The sequence below is a fragment of the Syngnathus floridae genome, chromosome 2, assembly GCF_059516105.1.
Source record: "Syngnathus floridae isolate MCC-2025c chromosome 2, RoL_Sflo_1.0, whole genome shotgun sequence".
NCBI classification, from domain to species: domain Eukaryota; kingdom Metazoa; phylum Chordata; class Actinopteri; order Syngnathiformes; family Syngnathidae; genus Syngnathus; species Syngnathus floridae.
This window is the reverse complement of record NC_142414.1, coordinates 23007570-23027324: the sequence shown is the minus strand read 5'-3', so window position 1 is coordinate 23027324 and position 19755 is coordinate 23007570. Positions and strand designations below refer to the sequence as shown.

At 38.7% G+C, this 19755-nt stretch overlaps 2 protein-coding genes across 4 annotated transcripts in view; both read right to left on the bottom strand.

Moving 5' to 3' along the window:
* Nucleotides 1-10868, bottom strand: part of slc26a6.2 (solute carrier family 26 member 6, tandem duplicate 2) — a 12393-nt gene extending 1525 nt beyond the window's left edge. Inside the window, exons 1-20 of one of the 3 annotated variants that reach the window (XM_088364391.1) lie at nt 9993-10868; nt 8953-8996; nt 8758-8881; nt 7921-8078; nt 7659-7769; nt 7057-7232; nt 6815-6979; nt 6545-6697; nt 6383-6465; nt 6171-6318; nt 5988-6101; nt 5550-5627; nt 4941-5036; nt 4161-4267; nt 3993-4062; nt 3266-3358; nt 1590-1703; nt 1278-1421; nt 678-732; nt 413-531 (exon numbers count right to left, since the gene is read on the bottom strand). In XM_088364391.1, the coding sequence (XP_088220517.1) occupies nt 413-531; nt 678-732; nt 1278-1421; nt 1590-1703; nt 3266-3358; nt 3993-4062; nt 4161-4267; nt 4941-5036; nt 5550-5627; nt 5988-6101; nt 6171-6318; nt 6383-6465; nt 6545-6697; nt 6815-6979; nt 7057-7232; nt 7659-7769; nt 7921-8078; nt 8758-8879 (2106 nt within the window). In that variant the 5' untranslated portion in view covers nt 8880-8881; nt 8953-8996; nt 9993-10868. The remainder of the gene's footprint in view (nt 1-412; nt 532-677; nt 733-1277; nt 1422-1589; nt 1704-3265; nt 3359-3992; nt 4063-4160; nt 4268-4940; nt 5037-5549; nt 5628-5987; nt 6102-6170; nt 6319-6382; nt 6466-6544; nt 6698-6814; nt 6980-7056; nt 7233-7658; nt 7770-7920; nt 8079-8757; nt 8882-8952; nt 8997-9992) is intronic. The other 2 variants (XM_088364382.1, XM_088364398.1) reach the window with 2 other exon arrangements.
* slc26a6.1 (solute carrier family 26 member 6, tandem duplicate 1) lies at nt 9995-19755 on the bottom strand. Its single transcript, XM_088364411.1, has 18 exons — nt 18761-19755; nt 18538-18677; nt 17831-17941; nt 17374-17507; nt 16986-17150; nt 16487-16639; nt 16118-16200; nt 15217-15364; nt 14585-14698; nt 14008-14085; nt 13684-13779; nt 13459-13565; nt 12910-12979; nt 12559-12648; nt 12341-12490; nt 11490-11544; nt 11134-11258; nt 9995-10920 (listed from the first exon to the last, which is right to left on the bottom strand). Exons 1-18 carry the CDS (start codon nt 18901-18903, stop codon nt 10897-10899), a joined length of 1986 nt encoding a protein of 661 aa, XP_088220537.1. The 5' UTR covers nt 18904-19755; the 3' UTR covers nt 9995-10896.

Genomic DNA, 19755 nt, shown 5'->3' with positions numbered 1-19755 from the left:
ACACAGAAACATACAACCATTTACGCTCACACCTACGGACAATTTGGAGTGCTCAATTGGCCTTCCATGCAAGTCTTTGGAATTCAAATAACTTTTTGTTACACTAGTGGTGAAAATAGTTTTTTGCGTCAGCAAGCATATGCCTGAGACTGTTTTATGATATTTTTATTATTTAGCTAATTTAGGTTTACTTAAGGCGCATTAGCTCTGCAATGTTTATTACCATGCATTTGTCATTATCCTCAGGAGAGTGGTTAAAGAATGTTTTGTGGTATTGTTTTCTCTATATTAAAAAAAAGAAACATCTTTATATTATAATGCACTTTGATGAATTTTAATCCTAATCTTAATGTAATTAGTTTTACTGACTAAAATAATAACCTTGGATGTGTGTCATCGATTTTTACATCACCTCTGAGTCTGTTTGCTCAGACTGACAGTGAAGCACAGCCTCATGGACAGTGGCGAATATAGGAGACTTCACTTTGTCATTGAAGAAACCGCCCATGTGCAGATTATTCACAACGCCAGCTAGAGAAATAAACAGAAAGGCAAGTCAATGATGAGAGTGTGACAAGGCAGACGAAAGACAGGAAATGGAAAATGTATATTGTGCATTTAATGTCTGTTGTCAACGGGTCAGTTCTATGGTGTCCTAGCTATGCCAGGAAACTTACATTGACAAGATGCAAGCAGCACCTCCACACCGACTTCCCCATAATCTTTGACAATCTGAAAAAGACAACAGCAAACAGTATAGGACAATAAATTGGGTTTTTACATCAGTAATTGAATGCCTTGTGGGTTGCAATAAATGGAAGTGACGTCAAAGGTAAAGGTTTTAACTGAAGCCTAATCTTTGTGTGACTAATTCCCTAAGGACTGAATACTTTGTTTCCCAAAAAATAAATGTTGCACATAATCCTCAAAGTAACTAAGTATGTCGCACTTGCTGGATGGCAACAAGTCCAAAACCTGGAAGGGTATGGAAAGCAATGGTTTGGAAAGCGGTGGCCAGATTCCACAATCTGCAGATGCCTTCAAAAAACACCAAGTGTGCCCCTGCTACCCCCAAAAAAAACAAAAAAACATGTGTGCCTTTGAGAGCTCACATGAGGGGAGTGCATGTGGTGTGGCGTGTACTTTTTTCCGAGATGATTGGTAAATAGTGCCAGTCATTTCATAAGCCTGCTAGACAAATGGTAACTATGGTTTTAGTAAATATTGCCAGTCATTTCATAAGCCTGCTAGACAAATGGTAACTATGGTTTTCTTACACCACTCAAGGTCTTGACTCCCACAGTGTCTAAGAAGCTGACAGGGCTGAGGTCGAGGATGATGGCTCTGGGCATTGAAGGGTCAGGCTCAGTCTCTAACTGAATGGTGGCGATATCCTTCTCATGCTCCTCCAGCTCTCGTTCCTGAGTATCCAGAAGTACGCAAATACAAGCAAATGATTTATTTCTTTCATAATGAGAGCAAATATATCAAGTTAAGGGTAAATGTGGACAATCAGGTTTCATATCTGAGCGGGAGGCTAAAAAGCAATTCTGTAACATGTGGAATTTGTGTTTGTGTAGCATTCTCACCATGTCTGCCACATTGTTTTTTGCAGCATTTCTGGCTTTTTTGATCTCATACTTCTTCCTTTTGGCTTCAAGTTTCTTCTTCGCTGACAGGATTTTGGTAATGTCATAGCCAAACTAAAATGCAGTACATAACAAAAGACATACATGTAAGCCTGACTTTTATCTTCATACTATTTTGTTTACATGAAATACACAAACACCTATTTCTGTTTCATTTATTTTTCTTCACATTGAGCACTCATGCCAGAAATCCTCTTCACAAACCCTCAACCAGTGAGAGTACTAAAGCTGTAAAGATTTGAAACATGTCAATCCATCCATTTTTTTCCACCGCTTGTTTTCACTGAGAGCTTCAGGTGAAAAGTTCTCTCTGGTCTGGTCGCAGAACCACAATAGCCATTCATACTCACCCCAAAATGTTTTTTTTGTTTTGTTTTTATAATGTGGGCAGGAGCTGGTGTACACTGTAAAAACCCACGCAAGCACTTGGATAACATATGAAAACCACACAGGTCCTACCTAGCTGAGTAGAATTTGTGAAAAACATTTCAACAGTGTCATCTTGAAAAAGACTCGATACATCATAGTTTAATAAATGCAGAAAATATAATGTACGCTGTATGTTGACCAAAAAAAGACTGCAATAGGCATCCAGCATTTAGAGATACTAGTTAAAAACATGAGTTGTGAAACTCGATGAATACCTTAACTGCGTTCTCGCATCATTTCACTTTTATCCTCATTTGTGCCAATATAAAAGGGTACACAAGAAAATAAACAAAACAAAAAACACTAAAAAGAATTACAGCTCGGATGTGATGTTGAGATGTTTTTTGTCTGTTAATTTTTTTTGTTGCATTTGACCCATTTTTTAAACAGAAAATATCAGCACTGCATGTACCGTTTTCTCGTCCCCTCGTTTTTCGTCTAGTGACATGTGAATAACTGCAATTGAATTGGAAGTGTTTACATATGAATTCATGCACAACGGAAAACAATGGCTTCCAACTTGAAATCCTTCAAGCACCCGATCTTAACCTAACAGTAATTTCATAGGAGCAGATACCTCCAGTTATCTTACAGTGAGTGGCATTTGTGAAAGTTTTTTTGTGCTCCCAAGATAGGGAAGCAAAAAACCTCCCCATTCCTTATCTTACTGACGAGTTGACATGAAAATTAATTAAACATGTTCTATGAATATGCCTTTTGTCAAGCATGCTTTTCCTGTATCTGTTTTCCCTCTTTTCTAAACAAACGCAATCTGGAGAAAAAACTTGGTTGACGTTTTGAACAATGTTGGTGATATAACTTTTCAAGCAGCATGTACATTTGTGCATGAATAATTATCGTTGTAAAAGGATAGTGTCCATATTAATGTGAGTAGAGTCACTATACTGCGGTTCACTTATATTAAAGCTTGGACTAAAAAACAAAACAAAAACACAGAATTTTATTCCAATATTGTGTAATTCTTATATACTTTAATTTTAATGTGGTCAAATATGTGTACACTTTTAAAAGTTTGAATAACTACTATAAATAGGTTTCAAGTTTGTGGTGGGATGTTTGTTTGTTTTTTAGAACTTTTTAAAAAAAAAATGTTTTGTGCAGTCGATTGATAACATGTCACTGTGTGCGCGCTTGAGAATGTGTGTGTTGAATGGTGAGGGGCTCACCTTCTTGCTCAGTGCATCTTGATACATTTCAGCATTGGCAAAGTAGAGCGTGGCAGAAGATTTGAAGATCAAAATACCCGGCACTTCTCTCACCTTACAGCAGTCAACGATTTGGGGGGGGGGAAATCACAATACTATCATTATACCCGACAATACACAACATTATGACCACGTTAAATCAATCACTATAAAGTAAACCCCCCTCTTTAATGGGTTCCAGGTTTTCTGTCCCACTATTTCGTTGGCCTTTTTCAGGAGTGGTCTAGAAGATAACCCATTTGATGGAGGGGGAGATTACTGGTTATTGAGTATAAGCGTGCTCGCTGTTAATATCTTGGTCAATACCTAATATATAATTGATGATACCTCTGGTATATAATTACAGTGTCAGTTGCACTTTGACTTTCTATGCCTGAGTAAATAGTGTTCAAACAGACAAAGCCTCAACCAAATACTTTTTAGAAAACACAGTAAAAACAGACACATTATATGCATCATTTGCACTTAACTACAACTAATGCATAACAAATCACATCGTTGTTACAAAGGTTTGTGTCGTGGCGAGAAAACTTTGCATTTTGTCATTTGGAAACCAATAGTATGACAAATGCTGACTGGACAAATCATTTTCTGAATGAAAACAAAAATATTGTAAAATGAGCTGAAAATTTGTACCAAACAGACATTTACTACAAGCACTAAATTAACTCTGAAATATATTTCTTACATGAGTGTAGTCCTCCAATGGCCAGTAGGTTTCTGTGTTTGGAACTTGCCCCAATTTGGAGTACGTAGGTCTGGAATAAAACACACACAAAAGAGAGGAAAATATGACTCAACTACAAGATTTAATATAATTGACGATTATTATACTATTACTGGATATATTTCCTACAGCTGTGTCCTAAAGATGACAGTGAGCATTGCGAATCCAATGGAGGCAGCGAGTCCCAGGTCAGGGTTCAACAGCAGGGTAAGGAGGAAAGTGGCGAGCCAGATCATCTGGAAAGAAGACATTTGTGTAAGGCCAATAGTAGAGTGTAATTGAGAAATCTTGCATTAGTTCTTTTTTCTCCTAACAAGTCAGTTCTAGTAAGCATAGTATGGCGCTTATGGCTCTAAAATCGTATAGCTGATCTGTTTAATTATTTTCACACACCGCCAAACAAAAATACGCCACCCTCCCCACGCTAGCGACTTCGGCAAACATTTAACTATGTGCCGCTTATCAGAAGCTGACACTGATAAACGCTGTGCTAACAATGCAGCTCTGCTTACCTTTGAACTTTAACAGTGATATTGGTTCTGCAGGCTTTCTGTCAACCTCGCTGCTGAATCATACAGTATGATTGATTGATTGATTGATTGATTGATTGATTGATTGATTGATTGATTGGGATAAGTTAGCCATTTAATGAGTGCCATAAACCAAAAATACAGAACGGCTTGCTTACAGACACATCAGCAAGAGGCAGTTCAAAGGTTGTCTAAGTGATTTAATTTCAAATCTGATTGGTGATCAGGCACATCAGAATCCCCAAGATGTGTATAAAAGCAATTGTTAAGGACTCAATTTTCCCTACGTTCCAATGAAAAAGTAGATTCTTCTTACTTACATTGCAAAATAATTGTCATCGACTATGACTACCTGAGTACCCTTTTTTTTCCAACTCACCATGTCTGTTCTGTTACTCCTCCACAGTGCAGGTATGTCCAGGAATTGCTTCATCATACCATGTAGGTTCACATAGATGATGGCAGCCAACATTGCCTGTATACATATAAAAAAATACTGTTTAAAAAAACTAAAGAATAAAAACAGAAATAGCTGCACAATTGTTGCCTCTTCAACACAAATAGTGTCAAAAAACAAAGCACGGTGATACATGATGCAACACATGTGCTGCATGTGATACTTGAATATTATTTATTTGTACTGTAAAACAAGAGAATCACCAGCTTGTGTATGACTCGTGTTGTGTGGAGTGGCTGCCTCTACAACACTTAAAGGTTGTTGATGCTCTCATGCGCTCTTCATGTCCAAAAACAAAGGCCTTCACAATTTTATAATGGAAATAATTAGGGCTGCGCAGCAACCAATCGGTGGTGACTCGAATAGATGTGGTCATTAAAAATGAACACATGAAATGGATTTGTGGTTTCAAGTCACGTATGTATGATAGTCGATTAGTTGGTATTCCACCATTTTTTTGCCATCTAAAAATGCTCCTGAATACTATTTTAGATCTCATTCTAAAAACTAGATAAACATGAATACACAGACCTTGGGTAGGTTTTCAAAAAGAGCTCCAATCCAAAGGGTGATGAAAAGAATAACAATGGCTGATAAGGCCCCAGCAACCTGCATTGAAGAGAGCCACAACACAATTGTTGGAGGAGAACGTCAATCAGGGCCTGCCTCTCTTCCGCTTACAAACCTAAATGATAAATGGTAAACTCAGCATTCTTCCATGTAGACCTTTCAGTGCCTTAGGTGCTGTGTGATGTTGATAATTTTACTTTGGGCTTTGACATTTGTCTTCCACAAAACCAATTAATCTGACATCTTAAGAGCTAAAAGTAAGTAACATTTTAGTCTCATTTAATAATGCTTCCAAGACTGCAATAAACAACTGACTCTTAAATCTCCTCTTGACAATAACAATAGAAGTGGAAAATTTACTAAGTAGAAAATGAAATTGATATGGATTATTCCGCCCACCTGGGTCTTCCCTCCTGTGCTCTCCTGAACCATAGAGCGTGACATGGAGCAGCTGACGGCAATACATTGGAACATTGCCCCAATGGAGTTACTGAGACCCAAGGCTATCAGTTCCTTAAGCATAAAAGGGACATGTGTTAAGTCAATCATTTCGACATCCTGATCAGCGTGCTTGTGTCCTACCTGGTTACTGTCTACTTTATATCCATATTTCAGTGCAAAGATCCTTCCCAGTGAAATGGCGATGCCGTATCCCACCACGGACAGGGCGAAGGCGTCCCCAATCACCTGAGTGAAGAGCGAAGCTCTCGGGAGAACAGGCGGCTGGAGGCTGCCCGATAAGTCAAGAAAATTGAATAAAACCCCCACATTGATTCAAAAATGTTGTTTCTCACCCTGATGGAATTTCTCCAACCACATCCACTCCATATTTCTCCGGTAAATTCATCTGCCAGGATACCAACGTAGCTACGGTGATCTGGAGTAAAAGCGTGTTGACTGATTGATACCTTCATTGTTAAATGCAGTGCCCCTATATTTATGTGCCTTATACTCACACCAATCAACTCCACAGGTATTGGGATGGGAATTTTTTTACTCAAGTACGAATTGAGCTCCTTTGCAAGGACGAGGGCAATAATGGCGACAATGCTGACTACCAGAGTCCCGATGTTGGTCTGTGGAACGAGATAAAATATCTCCAGCACTGTCTGCAAAACAACAACAAAAGCGAGATAAAGGAAAAGAGATGTGGCAAAAGCACACATTTTTACAACTTTTGTATTTAGATCTGCAAATATAGATATGAGCACAATGACCTAACATACATATAACAAGGAGAGCGGTCCGCTGTATCTCAAGGGGTTGATTCCAAAGGTGTATTTGAGCTGGGACACGATAACATGGATTGCGGCACCTGTGGTGTAACCTCGGACCAGCGGCTCCGAGAGGTAGGTCACCACAAACCCAAAATGGACCACGCCGAGCAGGATCTAGATTGATTGGACAACAAAACATATGAATATAGAAATGCAGGCTTTGTTAGTGGGTATGGAAACAAAAACGACACCTGAAATAAGCCTGTTAAGAGAGTAACGGCAGCAGCCACTCGGATTCGTTCCGCATCGCGAGCAGGGATGTCCAATGCACTCATGTTGGTCACATTGTCCCATGTCATGAAGTTTGAGTCTGGGGCTAATCGCTCCGTAACCCCACCGAGCATCACACTAATCACTGCAAATGTTCCTGAAGGAGAGAGCGTTATTCAAATACTGAACAAGTCATGTTTCCTGTTTGTTTATCAGAAGTGTGTTGAGTTAAATAGGCCCAGATTTCACAATAAGAACCCCAATTCCAACAATAACAAAAAATACAATGATTTGTAAATCTTTTTCAAACTATTTTCAATGAATACACTACAAATGCAAGATATATAATGTTCAAACTACTGATGAATCTTCTTGTTATTTTGCACACAATTTGTCATTTTGAATTCGCACCACGGAATTGGGGTTTGTAAATTTAGGGGTAAATTGCGGCTATTTCAGTATGTATACTGTTTCTAAACTTTTTGTTTGGTGGTGTCCCATGAAATCTAATGTGAAATCTGTGCTAAATAACAGGTGCGAGAGCTTTTTCCACACAATATGTGGTGACTTGTGAATAACCAACCTATTGAGATATGCTTGGATGTGCCGAAGATGAAGTAGATGAGGACGGGGTAGAATGAGGAGTAAAGGCCAAAAACTGGAGGGACACCCGCTAACAAGGCATAGGCCATACCTTCAGGGCCACAAAAAAATAATATTCACCATATCACCTGATTACATTGAAATAAATGGACAAAACACCTGAGTTTTAATTTGACAGGTTCAGCAAGCGTAAAAATGCCTGCAATCTGTTTGTATGCAGTATGTAGCCTACAATAGCTCACCTTGGGGCAGCTGCATGATGCCCACACTGAGCCCAGAGATGAGGTCACCCAGGGCATTTTCTTTGACGGAATAACGAGGCAACCACGACAGAACAGGGACGCTAGCCAGCAGGGAGCTCTTGAGACTCTGACTGGAACACCTGTGACGAAGATTTGACCTAGGGGTGAAATGCACAAGGTTCACTTGTTTTCATGAATTGTGGTCTCTGTGTGGAACACAAGAGGGGAAATGTCAAATGTCAATCTTTCCCTTTCATGCGAGCACAATATGTATTCCTTTGTATGATAATTAATTGCAGATAACAAGGGACTGCTCAGGTTCGGATATAAGAAGTGAAAAATGTGATGCTGTAAGATTTCTGGACATGAGTAGAACATGTTCGGTTTATCACCGTGTACAAGCAGGAAGAAATACGTGCACACATTTATTATTATTATTATTGTATATTCTGATGTATATGGCAATCAATCACAAATGTTTGATTCCCTAGATTGAAGTGAGCATAAATTATAATCAGACACTAAAGGTAGCATTTATCTCAAGCATTATGAATTTCTGAGAAAAGTGAAGAAAGCGAGTGATGTCAGTCTCAGACTACACTTTTTAATTTTTTTTTTTTACCTTTTTTACCATAATTTCTCAACTGAAAGAGCTGTAAGTGAGATGTTCAAGGGCAGCTTGGGAAAATGTGTCAAATGTTACAAATGAATGTAACTATTTTAATTGCTTTATAGTGTGAGGGCGTTCCTCAGTGATCAAATATGCATGAGGACCAAAACAGGAAATTGTTTTGCGAACATGGCAACAATCAATGGATGAGGATTCATGACATTTACCTGAGGGAATTTTTGACCTTGTTACACAGAGACATTTTTGGCGTCCCGGACAGTTTGTCCACAGCGTCTTCATCCAAGATCTCTCTGTGGACTCTGTCAACTAGTTCTCCCCCCTCTGCCATATCTACAGTGCAGAAGGTTAACAATAACACTATGATGGAATAATTAAAATACACATTATGTGTCCATACTTATTAAGCAAAGAGAATATGTAGTGACAAATACTCCGTGCTTTCCTGCTGTGGTAAAAACAATGAAAACTAAAATTTAAAAAAAAAAAAAACCCTTGTCTTCAGTTTGTTTTTCCCTACTCAGACGGCAGGATAATAAAGTCATCCAATTGATTAAAATCAAGTTGATTAGGTCCTAAGATGACATCCTACAAAGTCCACTTCATGACAAACGATTCCTTGCTGTGTGCAGATATGTCCCCAGGCTTTCAATCGAATTTGTTCAAGAGTTTTCCATCTGATTCAAGTGGAGCAAGTCTTCAGTAACTTTCTTTAGCCAGAAGAAACAGTGGAGCACACTTATGGTGCCTCCTTTAACTCGAGCTCTTGTCATATCTTGCATTTGTGAGAGATTAGATAAATCAGCCATTGGAGTCAGTATGGTTTCCTGTCCAATCATTACACCAGACAGAAGAAATATGATGCCGGCTGGATTACTTTCAAAACAGATTAATATGTGAGCAATTGATAGATTATTTTATTACATGGAAGCAGAATTCCCCTTTGCTACTGAATCAGTTGGCCACATTTTAATCATCCGTGATCAATGATGTCATTATCAAATGAAATATATCGCTTGCATCAGGTCAAAATCCCCTGTCAATTTTTATTTTATTATTATTTTATTTTACTATAACAAACACAAAAACATGTAGTCATGGATATGACTACTGCACTATATATATATATATATAAAAGAATATATATATATATATATATATATATATTTCCAGCCTATGACCATAAAAAATGAGTGGGGTTGCTGGACCAAGTAAGAAGCCAAAAACGTATCACTTTCATACGGAATGGGAGTTGGACTTTTTTCCCACAATGTCATTTTCTAAGTGCATTACAAAAATACACGCACTATTTATTTATTTATTTATTTATTTATTTATTTATTTATTGTAGTGGGTAGACCTTTGTGACTTAGTCGTTTTAAAAGCAGCTCGTAAGCTGAAAAAGTTTGAGCACCCCTGATCTGGAACAAGAACATGTACTCACCATGGCAGTTGAAGGCGAGTGTTCCACCTTCGTCAAAGTTTATTTTTTACAGACAACACCACTGTTGAATACTGTCCAGAAAACAAAACAAACAACAAAACGAAAACAAATTTCACAGAATGTGATACTGATGTCCACTCTTCACAAAGGTGAAGTTGTGTCACCAGGAAGTCCATAATCATCATGAACCATAATAGAAAAATAAAGGAACAGTGGACAACATGGACAAGCTGACTGGCACACTTGCCGGCAAATGACCAGGCCACGCCCAACACTCTGTGACAAAATAAAGATCATAGCCACTGACACCATCAAGGGCCCTAACAGTCACAACACTACTTGATTGGTTTGATTTGTTGTTGTTTGTTTGTATACCCCAATAATAATTACATATTCATATAATATATATAATTATAATTATATACAATTTCATACATTGACAAATGCAAGCGTGCTAAGTAGTAGATACTTAATGAATGTTATAGTGCAATCACAGATTACGGCTCCATTCAATTACTAATGATGTTAGTGAAATGAAGTGCCAATTTTTTTTCAGGGCACCTCAAGATGCTGTGGGACGTACTGTATATGATTCCTATGTATGAATTCATATACAGTGCAAAACTGTACGACTGCGAAACATTCTTAAAATTAGTATTTCTTTTCACAAGAAATGTTTCATTTTCAGAAAATAGTCAGAAAACTGACCACTATCAAAGTTCCTCATTCAAAAAGCACGAATATTTCCGAAATGTAACCACAGATATTTAATAATAGTTTTAACTGCAAAATTGTATGAATAAATTGGACTACAACATTTGGACATCCACTTTGAATGGTGCCAGAGTTTTGAGCTGTATAACACATACATACAGAGGAAGCAGTCCAAGTTGTACATTCTATTTTATCTTGCATCAGAGGTAATTTCCTGGGAAGAGATGAATGAATAAAATTAAAACCTATGCATAACAAATAATTGCTATGCAAATCTAACAACTGTTTTGCTCAGCTATCCTCAGTTATAGAAGAATATCACTTTCTGATAAGATGTTCTTGGGTAGTTTGCATGAAGACAATCATTGACATCAAGGGTGTGGTACTTAAAGGGAACATGACTTTTTAATTGCTTGTACATAAATACCTCAAGAAGCACAGGCAGGGCGCTGATGCAACGATGGACGGCGTGATGGACTGATGGAAAGATGCAGGAGCTTGGCAGGCTGTTGGGAATGCAGCCGTGATACCGAAGCTGGGATAAAAGACTCTCTATTGACACACAGCACACTTCAAGTTTGACCTCACATAGTATGCACTTCAGTCACGTCATCAAAAATCACATTTATAGATAAAGATGTTTGTGAGACACACCTATCCACTGGAAAAAGAAACATGCAGGTGTCTGCCACTACTTGACGTCTAAATTGGGTGTGTGTAAGCTTGAGCACGTGTCACAATGAATCGAGAGAGAAAAAAAAAAAAACATGCAATAAAACTGACCCGGGCACGAGGCCAGAAAAACACGGATACTCCAGGCTTCAAAGTTCTCCACGAGCTGTTGAACACAAATAGAACATCAGAAGCCTTGAGAGGATGCCGTGACTAGGTTTTATTCCATGCAAAATCTGTCAAGAAGCTTGGTGAGTTTCTTGTGTTTATTATTTTGCTTGTCAGTGAGGTCAAACATGTGATGAAGTCGTAACTAAGATTGGTTGGTCATTCATCAAAAACTGACAGTGTGCAATCAACAAGGTGTTTATCAACTTTGGTGATAACGGAACCAATGAACGGTTTCGTATCACTCAGATGATGAGCATTTGAATTGGATTTTCTGAAAGTGGAGGAAAAAACTACGTTGTGCTCAAATTGAAAGTACAAGTTACTTGGCTACCACAATTTGACTTTCAATAAGCTTAGAAGAGATTTTACCACAAATTCTAAGTGTGTTTTGCTTATCTGCAAATTAAATATGAGATGAGGATTATTTTTCATACAACACAATTGACTGGCAACCAGTGCAGCACTTATATATCTTGCTTCTCACCCACGCTCTGCTCACCTAAATTGTTTCGAATGGGTACATGTTTTAATCATGCTCCACTGTCATACATATTGTGTTTGACATGGTTGATGGCAAATAAGCTATGAATAAAGAATCTTTATGACCAATTATTGTGAGATCACCATTGCGATGTCCTGGAAATCTTGGTTTGCTGTTCCACAAGAATCGCAGTTATTTGGGCATTGGTTAGTGGCGAATTGAGTTTTGACAAAGAAGGCTAAGGCCAGTCCAGTCATCTTGTCTCGACTGTACTTCTACAAAATAAATATCGAAAGAATTGATTAATCACCTTGTAAAGTGCTGTCATGGCCACAGTGTCCATGAAGCTGACTGAGCTAAAATCCAGAATCAAGGAGTGGCTTTGTGTCGGGACATCAGTGGAGGACGACGAGGAGGTTTCGACTCTTATTGGGTTCTCCGTCTGAGCATGACTCACGATCTGAACAGAGAGTGGAAGCGTTAGAGACACTTGCATTACAAATGTGTTGGTTTGTGTGTGTTTTCCACCTGTGTGATCTCAGTGAAGACCAGTTCAGCGTTAGCGAAATAAATTGGACTGGGACAAAGGATTATGGTAACTCCGGGAACCATCTTTGCCTGTGAAAAAGAACCAAAGAACACTTGGCTGCTAATGAAAGAAGGATGCAGCCTTGCTCCAACACAAAGTACCAAGGATATATCACTTACTATTTTATATAAGTGGAGACTCCATTATTCAGCTTTTTAGGATTCTTATTGCTCAACTTTTTCTAGGTTATCTTAAATGGTATCCATGAACGATAGCACAAAAGCAACACATCTTTCATAGTTACAGCTGCTGTAAGATTAAATTAAAGGTAATAGAAAATGTGAAAACACCTCAGTGTAGAGTTGCACATCTCTGTAACAGTCTGTCCCAGGAATTTGACCCAAAACAGCAATGGGGGAGCTGGAAGGTATGGACACATGAGAGAAAGATTCATACAACATGGCAAATGACTCCAAAGCTAATTGGGGAAAGAAGCTTAGCAAAACACACAGACAGGGCTTTAATTCGTCATCTATTAAGAAAAACAGCACTCTATAATGTACTTCATAAAAAACAATTATAATAATTAGAGTGTAACAAAATAAACAGTAAACTACAGCTGGGAGTGACAAAGACCTTGAAGCCTATTTTTTGAAGAACTGTTCTACTATCTGGCAAAGCGCAGCTCGTTTTGAAGCGGATTGAGTTGGGTACAGCGCTTGTATCTCAAATTTGTGTTTGCAAGTCAAAGTAAAAAAGAATTTGCAAACAGCAGTCTTTATTTTAGGCCAAGATCATTTGCTGTATTCAATTGTGAGGTGGTCATTTCAATTGAAGGCTTAAACGTACAGACTGTAATATTACACAAACAGTTGACGTGGTAGAGAAACAACACTGACCGTTGGGTTCTGTAGATGAGCACAAGCAGGGAGAAGGTGATGGCCACTGCCAGACCCAAATCCAGGTTTAGGACTAGGGTTGAAATAAGTGATGCCCACCACACAAGCTTGAGTTGGGAAATACCAGCGGAGAGGTCAAACATTCATGATCAAGAAGGCAAGGGTAAGTGTCTTGATAATTAAGTGCAGAATATGTATCAGATTGAACGTGCGTTTGTATACTACCAGGTCCAATCGGTCAGACTTCCATAACAAAAGCACATCTTTAAACTGAGCCAGCAACCCCTGCAGGTTCACCACAATGATGACTGCTAACACTGCCTGGAACACACAGCATGTTTCTATTCATTCCTGAATCCGTTGCCAGTCCTACCAAGGCTGACACACAGCAACAGTCAGACAACCATTGACTTGGTACTTGAAGTGGGAGGAAGACAAAGTGAATACATGCATTTAATTTTCAACAGAGCTCGAATGTGTAAGTATGACTGCAAGAGATGCTTTTACAGGAATAAAAATAGCTGCAATGATATAACAAATAGATTTTACCTTTGGCAGCTGCTCAAAGAGATGACCAATCTTTAGCAAAATGGTTAAAATCATCAGGGCTGATACCAAGCCAGACATCTGAAGAGCAAAACCACCAAGGAGCATGTGAGCAATAGGAAGGACAAACATGGGGATTTGCATTTTTACCATCATTATCATTTCTATTGAGCAAATATCAGGATACTTAAAATTTACAATTGAAAACTAATGCTCAGAAGGAGTTGGCTGAAGTGTAAAGCTTATAAACACCCACCGTTTTTGCAGTATAACATTTACGAGAAATTGTTACTCATATTCCAGTTTTACAAATACAGGAACAAATAAAGAAAAAAATCAAGGTAACATAAAAAAGAAGAAAAAGTACCTCTTTGTTATCAAGCAGTAGAATGTATATTGTCTTTGATTGTCTGGAGTTACTATTTCATAATATATAAAGTAAAATAAAAATCCATGAAATATTTCCTTTGGGCCAACCACTTAGAACATAAACATAAATAGTAGTAGTAGAATGAAAATTGATGACGCGATATCATGTTGCTCTTTCAACAGAAGAGTCTTTTTGAGAAACAAACGATACCTGTGTTTTCACGCCGATGCTTTCCTGAACCATACTGCGTGAGAAGGAGCAACTGACAGCAAAACACTGGAACATGGCTCCTATGGAGTTACACAAACCCAGAGCCAGCAGGTCCTAAGGACAGAGGAACAAAGATGGCTAAAAAAATTATTTAAAGAAACAAAAAAAACATGTTAAAGTAATCTTTAAAAATGATCAGTGGAGGCTCGGAGAGGGTTTGAAGTGATGTTTGGGAAAACTGCTGTGGTGAGTTTAGATATCAACTAGCCCAGCAGTCTTCTATTTGAGTCAGTATGGTGTCAGTATGGTGTCAATGAAAAGACAACTATGCAAGTTAAATGCAATTGTCAAATTGTTACAAAATGTCAAAATGACATGGAAACAACATCGAAAAAACATAATACTGATGTAATGTAGCTCATAGAATGGTTGCAATACATCTAGAACAAATACTGCTATTACTGCGGTCCCTTAAAATAAATTGTCCTCAATGTACTAGCACTGCCATGGACCTGAGGTGATTTCTCTTAGCATGAACCACCCTGCTAACTAAAAAAAGAGGACCCTCAAATATTTGACAAGGAAATTGAGAAAGTAATAATTCTTGAAGAACTGGGTTAGGCGTGCTGTACCTGACTGGAGTCAAAGTGATAACCATGTTTGAGGGCAAACGTGGAGCCCATGGCTGAGAGGAAGCTGAAGCCCACCAGAGCGATAGAGAAAGCTGGAATGAACAGTTCCCTGGCCATGGTGAGAGAGGGGATGATGGGGGGTGACAGGCTGCAGAAGACGAACGATAAAGGAAAACACCCATTGAATGATGTTTCAATTCCAAAGCTAAGTGAAACAATGTGCCCTCAATACTCTTCTCACTATTTTTCAAAAAATGTTTTTCTTTAAGATTTAGCAGAGTAATCAACAAATCCAAATTCCAAAGAAATTGGGATGTTGTGTAAAACATAGAAACAAAATACAATGATTTATGAATCATTTTCAGCATCTTTTCAATTTAATACACCCACTTCAAAAATAGAATATTTATTGTTCAAACTCATGAGGTTAATTATTATTTTTTTTTATTATTCAAAATTAATTATTTATTTGATTTTTTGCAATTTATTTTTGCCTGCCATACATTCCCAAAAGCTGGGACAGGTGAGACAAAAGATTGTTTGGAACATTCCACCCGTGAACAGGTTAATTGGAAAAAGATGATGTTGTGATTGTACTCTAAAAGAAAACCATCTCTACTCATTGATGTCCATACAGACATTAAATGTATATATACTATATCTTAACAACAACATTAGTTCTAAACATGCCAATTTAAGACTAAAATGTGGAGCTTATTATTATGATATAAGACAGCAAATATGGGTCAGTCAACATATAACCTCTATTCATTGTCTCTATTCAAGATTGTGTAATTCATGTCAATACACAATAACAATAGCATTAGCATCTGGTCATAGAAATGTTGGAAGTTGAAATGAAAACAGAAGCCAAAAAAGACAATAAGACTATACCACTGACCCAGAAGGAATGTCTCCGACCACCTGGACTCTATGTTGTTCAGCCAGGTCCATCTGCACCGAGACCACAGTACCCAGGACAATCTGTAGGCCCCGCAAAAACAACAGATTTAACACAAACACGGTGTTGTATCACATACTGCTTAAAGTAGTTCAACTGGAGGTTAAAGCCCTGACACTTTGCAGCTTTGTGAATTAAGCAGCTCATCACATAAATGAAACACACAATTACTTAAAGACTTGTGAACCTCTTTAATCTATGTATATCAAAAACACAAAATGCATAAACAACCCATAAAAACAATACAGATGAAATATATTAACTATTTACAGTCATTTGTTCACATGGCTGTTTGTATGTGTTGCTCACCAGTATGACTTCCCAAGGTATGGCCACAGGCAGTTTGCTTTTGAAATGTTTATTCAGTATTTTGCCACCAATGAGTATCACCATAGAAACCACAGTGACTGACAGAGTTCCAGGTACCAAACTGGTAAGCCCACACAGGACGTCATGTAAAGTCTGGAAAAGGAGGACATAATCAAACCAACAGATGCTTTAATATATAATCCTCATTATCATCGTCTTTAGAAAGAGCATTTAAAAAGCATTACTGTTAGTGAGTGTATGTGTGTGTGAGGGGGGGAATCCACTGTATCGACAGCAGAGAAAGTTTGCTGATAAAATGTACATACAGAAAGTGGTGGAAATGAAAAGTGCATGCTGGTGGAATGCAAAAGAATCTGACCTCTGCCCCGGATAATACTGTACATGTTTAACTTGTTTAAATGACTATCATGACATGCTGTCATTTGAATAGAAATTGTCCGTGTTTCTGTTTGTGTGTGTGTGTGTAACTACAACCAACCCATGCGGAGGCCATAAGTCCAGTGTGTCTCTGTGCAATGATTCCGGTCATGAGGGGAAGCTGCAGGGCAACCACATGCAGGCCAGCACCTGTTGTATAGCCTCTGATGAGAGGATCGGACAACCAACGGCACACAGACCCACAGCGCAGCAGATACAGTAGGAGCTGGATAAGTACACACGCACATACTGTACATACACACGCATGCTAGCGGTTTTCAAATCTGGAATTAATGTGAGCTGCGATAAATATTATAAAATAAATATATATACATACTATACGATATGTTTATATATATACATAAATAAACATTAGGATAAACAAAATTTTCAAAAGGCGGTATTTTTGTCAAAAAATAGATAAGGATGTATTGTGTGTGTGTGTTTACCTGTATGAGACCACATAGCAAGGTAAGTTGTACAGCTATGTTGACTTTAGCTGCCGCCACATCAGCACCATCATTAGGCAACTCCACAATGGCAGGGACAGACCCAATCATGATGGCCAGGACAGCAAAAGTTCCTGAAACATAAAGCCACTATTTGCTGAGTTTCAAAGTTACATGTACACCAAGCAGATTAGTTTGGCATATTAGTGTAATTTATGTTTCCATCATCAAAAGTTGCATATTTCATGGTACTGGTACCTATTTTGAAGACATTACAGCAACGCCATCAGGCATCATGGCGGTGAAAACACAAGGCTGATCAGGATGTACCATTGTGAATCCATATTATTTTTGTGTATTCACCCACAAAATAATTTCCACACGTTTGTGGAGAGTTTTGGAGCAAGGCATGGGGATGTATATTTTGTTGACATTTTTGTTTGAATGGGACAGTCACCTAAGGAGAGATGTTTGGAAGTGCCGAATATGAAGTAAATGATCAGCGGGTAGAGCGATGTGTAGAGGCCAAACACCGGAGGAACGCCTACCAACATGGCGTTGGCCATACCTGCACAGGATAGAGACAAAAGACACATGCCTTAGAGGTTAATGGAACGTGGATGAAAAATATCTCTACTCATACATGTGTTAGTTTTATGCTTTGAGATGAAATTGACGATGGTGAGCCAAGCTGTCTCTGAGAACCAATTATGTTAACATCATATAGCAAGTCAAGACCAACAAGTCACCTGTATAGTCATGTCTCACTAAATCCATTCATTAAATTGGGTGGTTTATTATTTTTTTGTATAGTTGGTTGTTGACTTGTTTGCATTAATCCCTTTTCTTTAGGGCTTGTTCTCATGTCACTAGCAAGCTGGCATTGAGCAAGAGACTCTGGACTAGTTACCAGTCAATTGCTGCACAAACAGACAACTATTCTCAATCACATTTACAGCATGTGTTTGGAAATCAAATTAGACATGAAAATCAACACAAGCACGAGAACATGCAAACTCCACACAGGACAGCTGAAACTCAGCTTCAATCCTGGAACCTTAGAACTGTGAAGCATAAGCACTAACTACCCGTGCGGCGAGACGCCGTGTTTACATGTGAGTGTTTTTTTTAATGATAGTTTCTGCTCTATTGTACGTTGCTCACCCTGTGGCAAATGCATGACGCCCACGCTAAGCCCTGACATCAGGTCTCCCACTGCATTTTCTCTGATGGAGTAGTGAGACAGCCACGACAGGATGGGAAACAAGCCCAGCAGTGTGGTCTTTATCCTGGCGCCTGAACACCTGAATGCAATGCAAACCCACACAGAGAGTTAGATATTGGCTGTGGAGAGTGCATGCAGAAAATCTGACCTTCTTTGACTCACCGGCATTGCATCATCTTGACCCTCTCCAAGAAGGACATGGATGTGTTTTCTCGCTGCCCAATAATCTCCAGCTGGGCCTCATCCAGGGCCACAGCAAGATAATGCCCGTTGTCGGGATGGCTATTTTGCTCAGAGTCGTCCATTTAAAAACAAGTTTAGGGATTAATAAAACAGAGGATCTTCACTTTTTATACCGTGTGCCTTCAATGCGTCCTAACTCTGAAGCACTTTTCTGCTTGAAAGGTCATGAAACTTGAGTAGGGAGGTTTTCAGCTCAAGCGAAGGGATGACCTATTTGAATGCGAGGTTAGCTGCAGGAGTTCACGTGCCAAAGTGAAAGTAGGGAGGGAGCAAAGCACACAAAAACACACGTGACTCCAGGAGGGTGGAGATTGGGCATGGGCAACCCTTGAACTCCGGACACTGCAGAACTTTTACAACCCCCTTCAGTCCTAGTCCAGCACCTCCGTTCTCTTGTTTTGAATGCTTCTATTATGGTTTGTGTGGAAATAAAGGAATAGTTGCACTTCCAAAACATAATTCTAGAATGCAAAAATGACTGGGATCGGGTTCCAAGCGCATCTTTCTTCAATGTCTCGCCCCTCTGAAACACAACTACGCAATCCTAAAATGTTGTAATCTATATAGTTTATACTTTATCAGACAAACAAAGATTACATCAGGAAAAACGAGGCAACTGCATGGGACACTCCCCATGCTCAAGGATCATTTATACTGTTACATAACGGATATAAATACTTCATGATTCATGGCCGGGGATACAACCTCCAATCTCTCGGTTGGGATACAACCACTTTACCAATTATTGTTTTTTAACATTATCGAATCCTGAGAAACTGAAGTCTTTGGATGTGATGTGAGATATCTATTTGGGACAAAATAACTGGTCTTGTCATTTAATTTGGATCAGATACTACAAGTCCCAGAGTGCACCGCAACAGCTGCCGTCACTCAAGGAAGTGTTCAGGGTCCAT

Coding starts and splice junctions, on each gene's coding strand:
- slc26a6.1 (XM_088364411.1), bottom strand. CDS start 18,903: ATGGACGACTCTGAGCAAAATAGCCATCCCGACAACGGGCATTATCTT. Junction 13,780..14,007: donor TCTTTGAGCAGCTGCCAAAG/GTAAAATCTATT, acceptor TGTGTGTTCCAG/GCAGTGTTAGCAGTCATCAT. Junction 11,259..11,489: donor TTTTCTGGCCTCGTGCCCGG/GTCAGTTTTATT, acceptor GTGTGTCAATAG/AGAGTCTTTTATCCCAGCTT.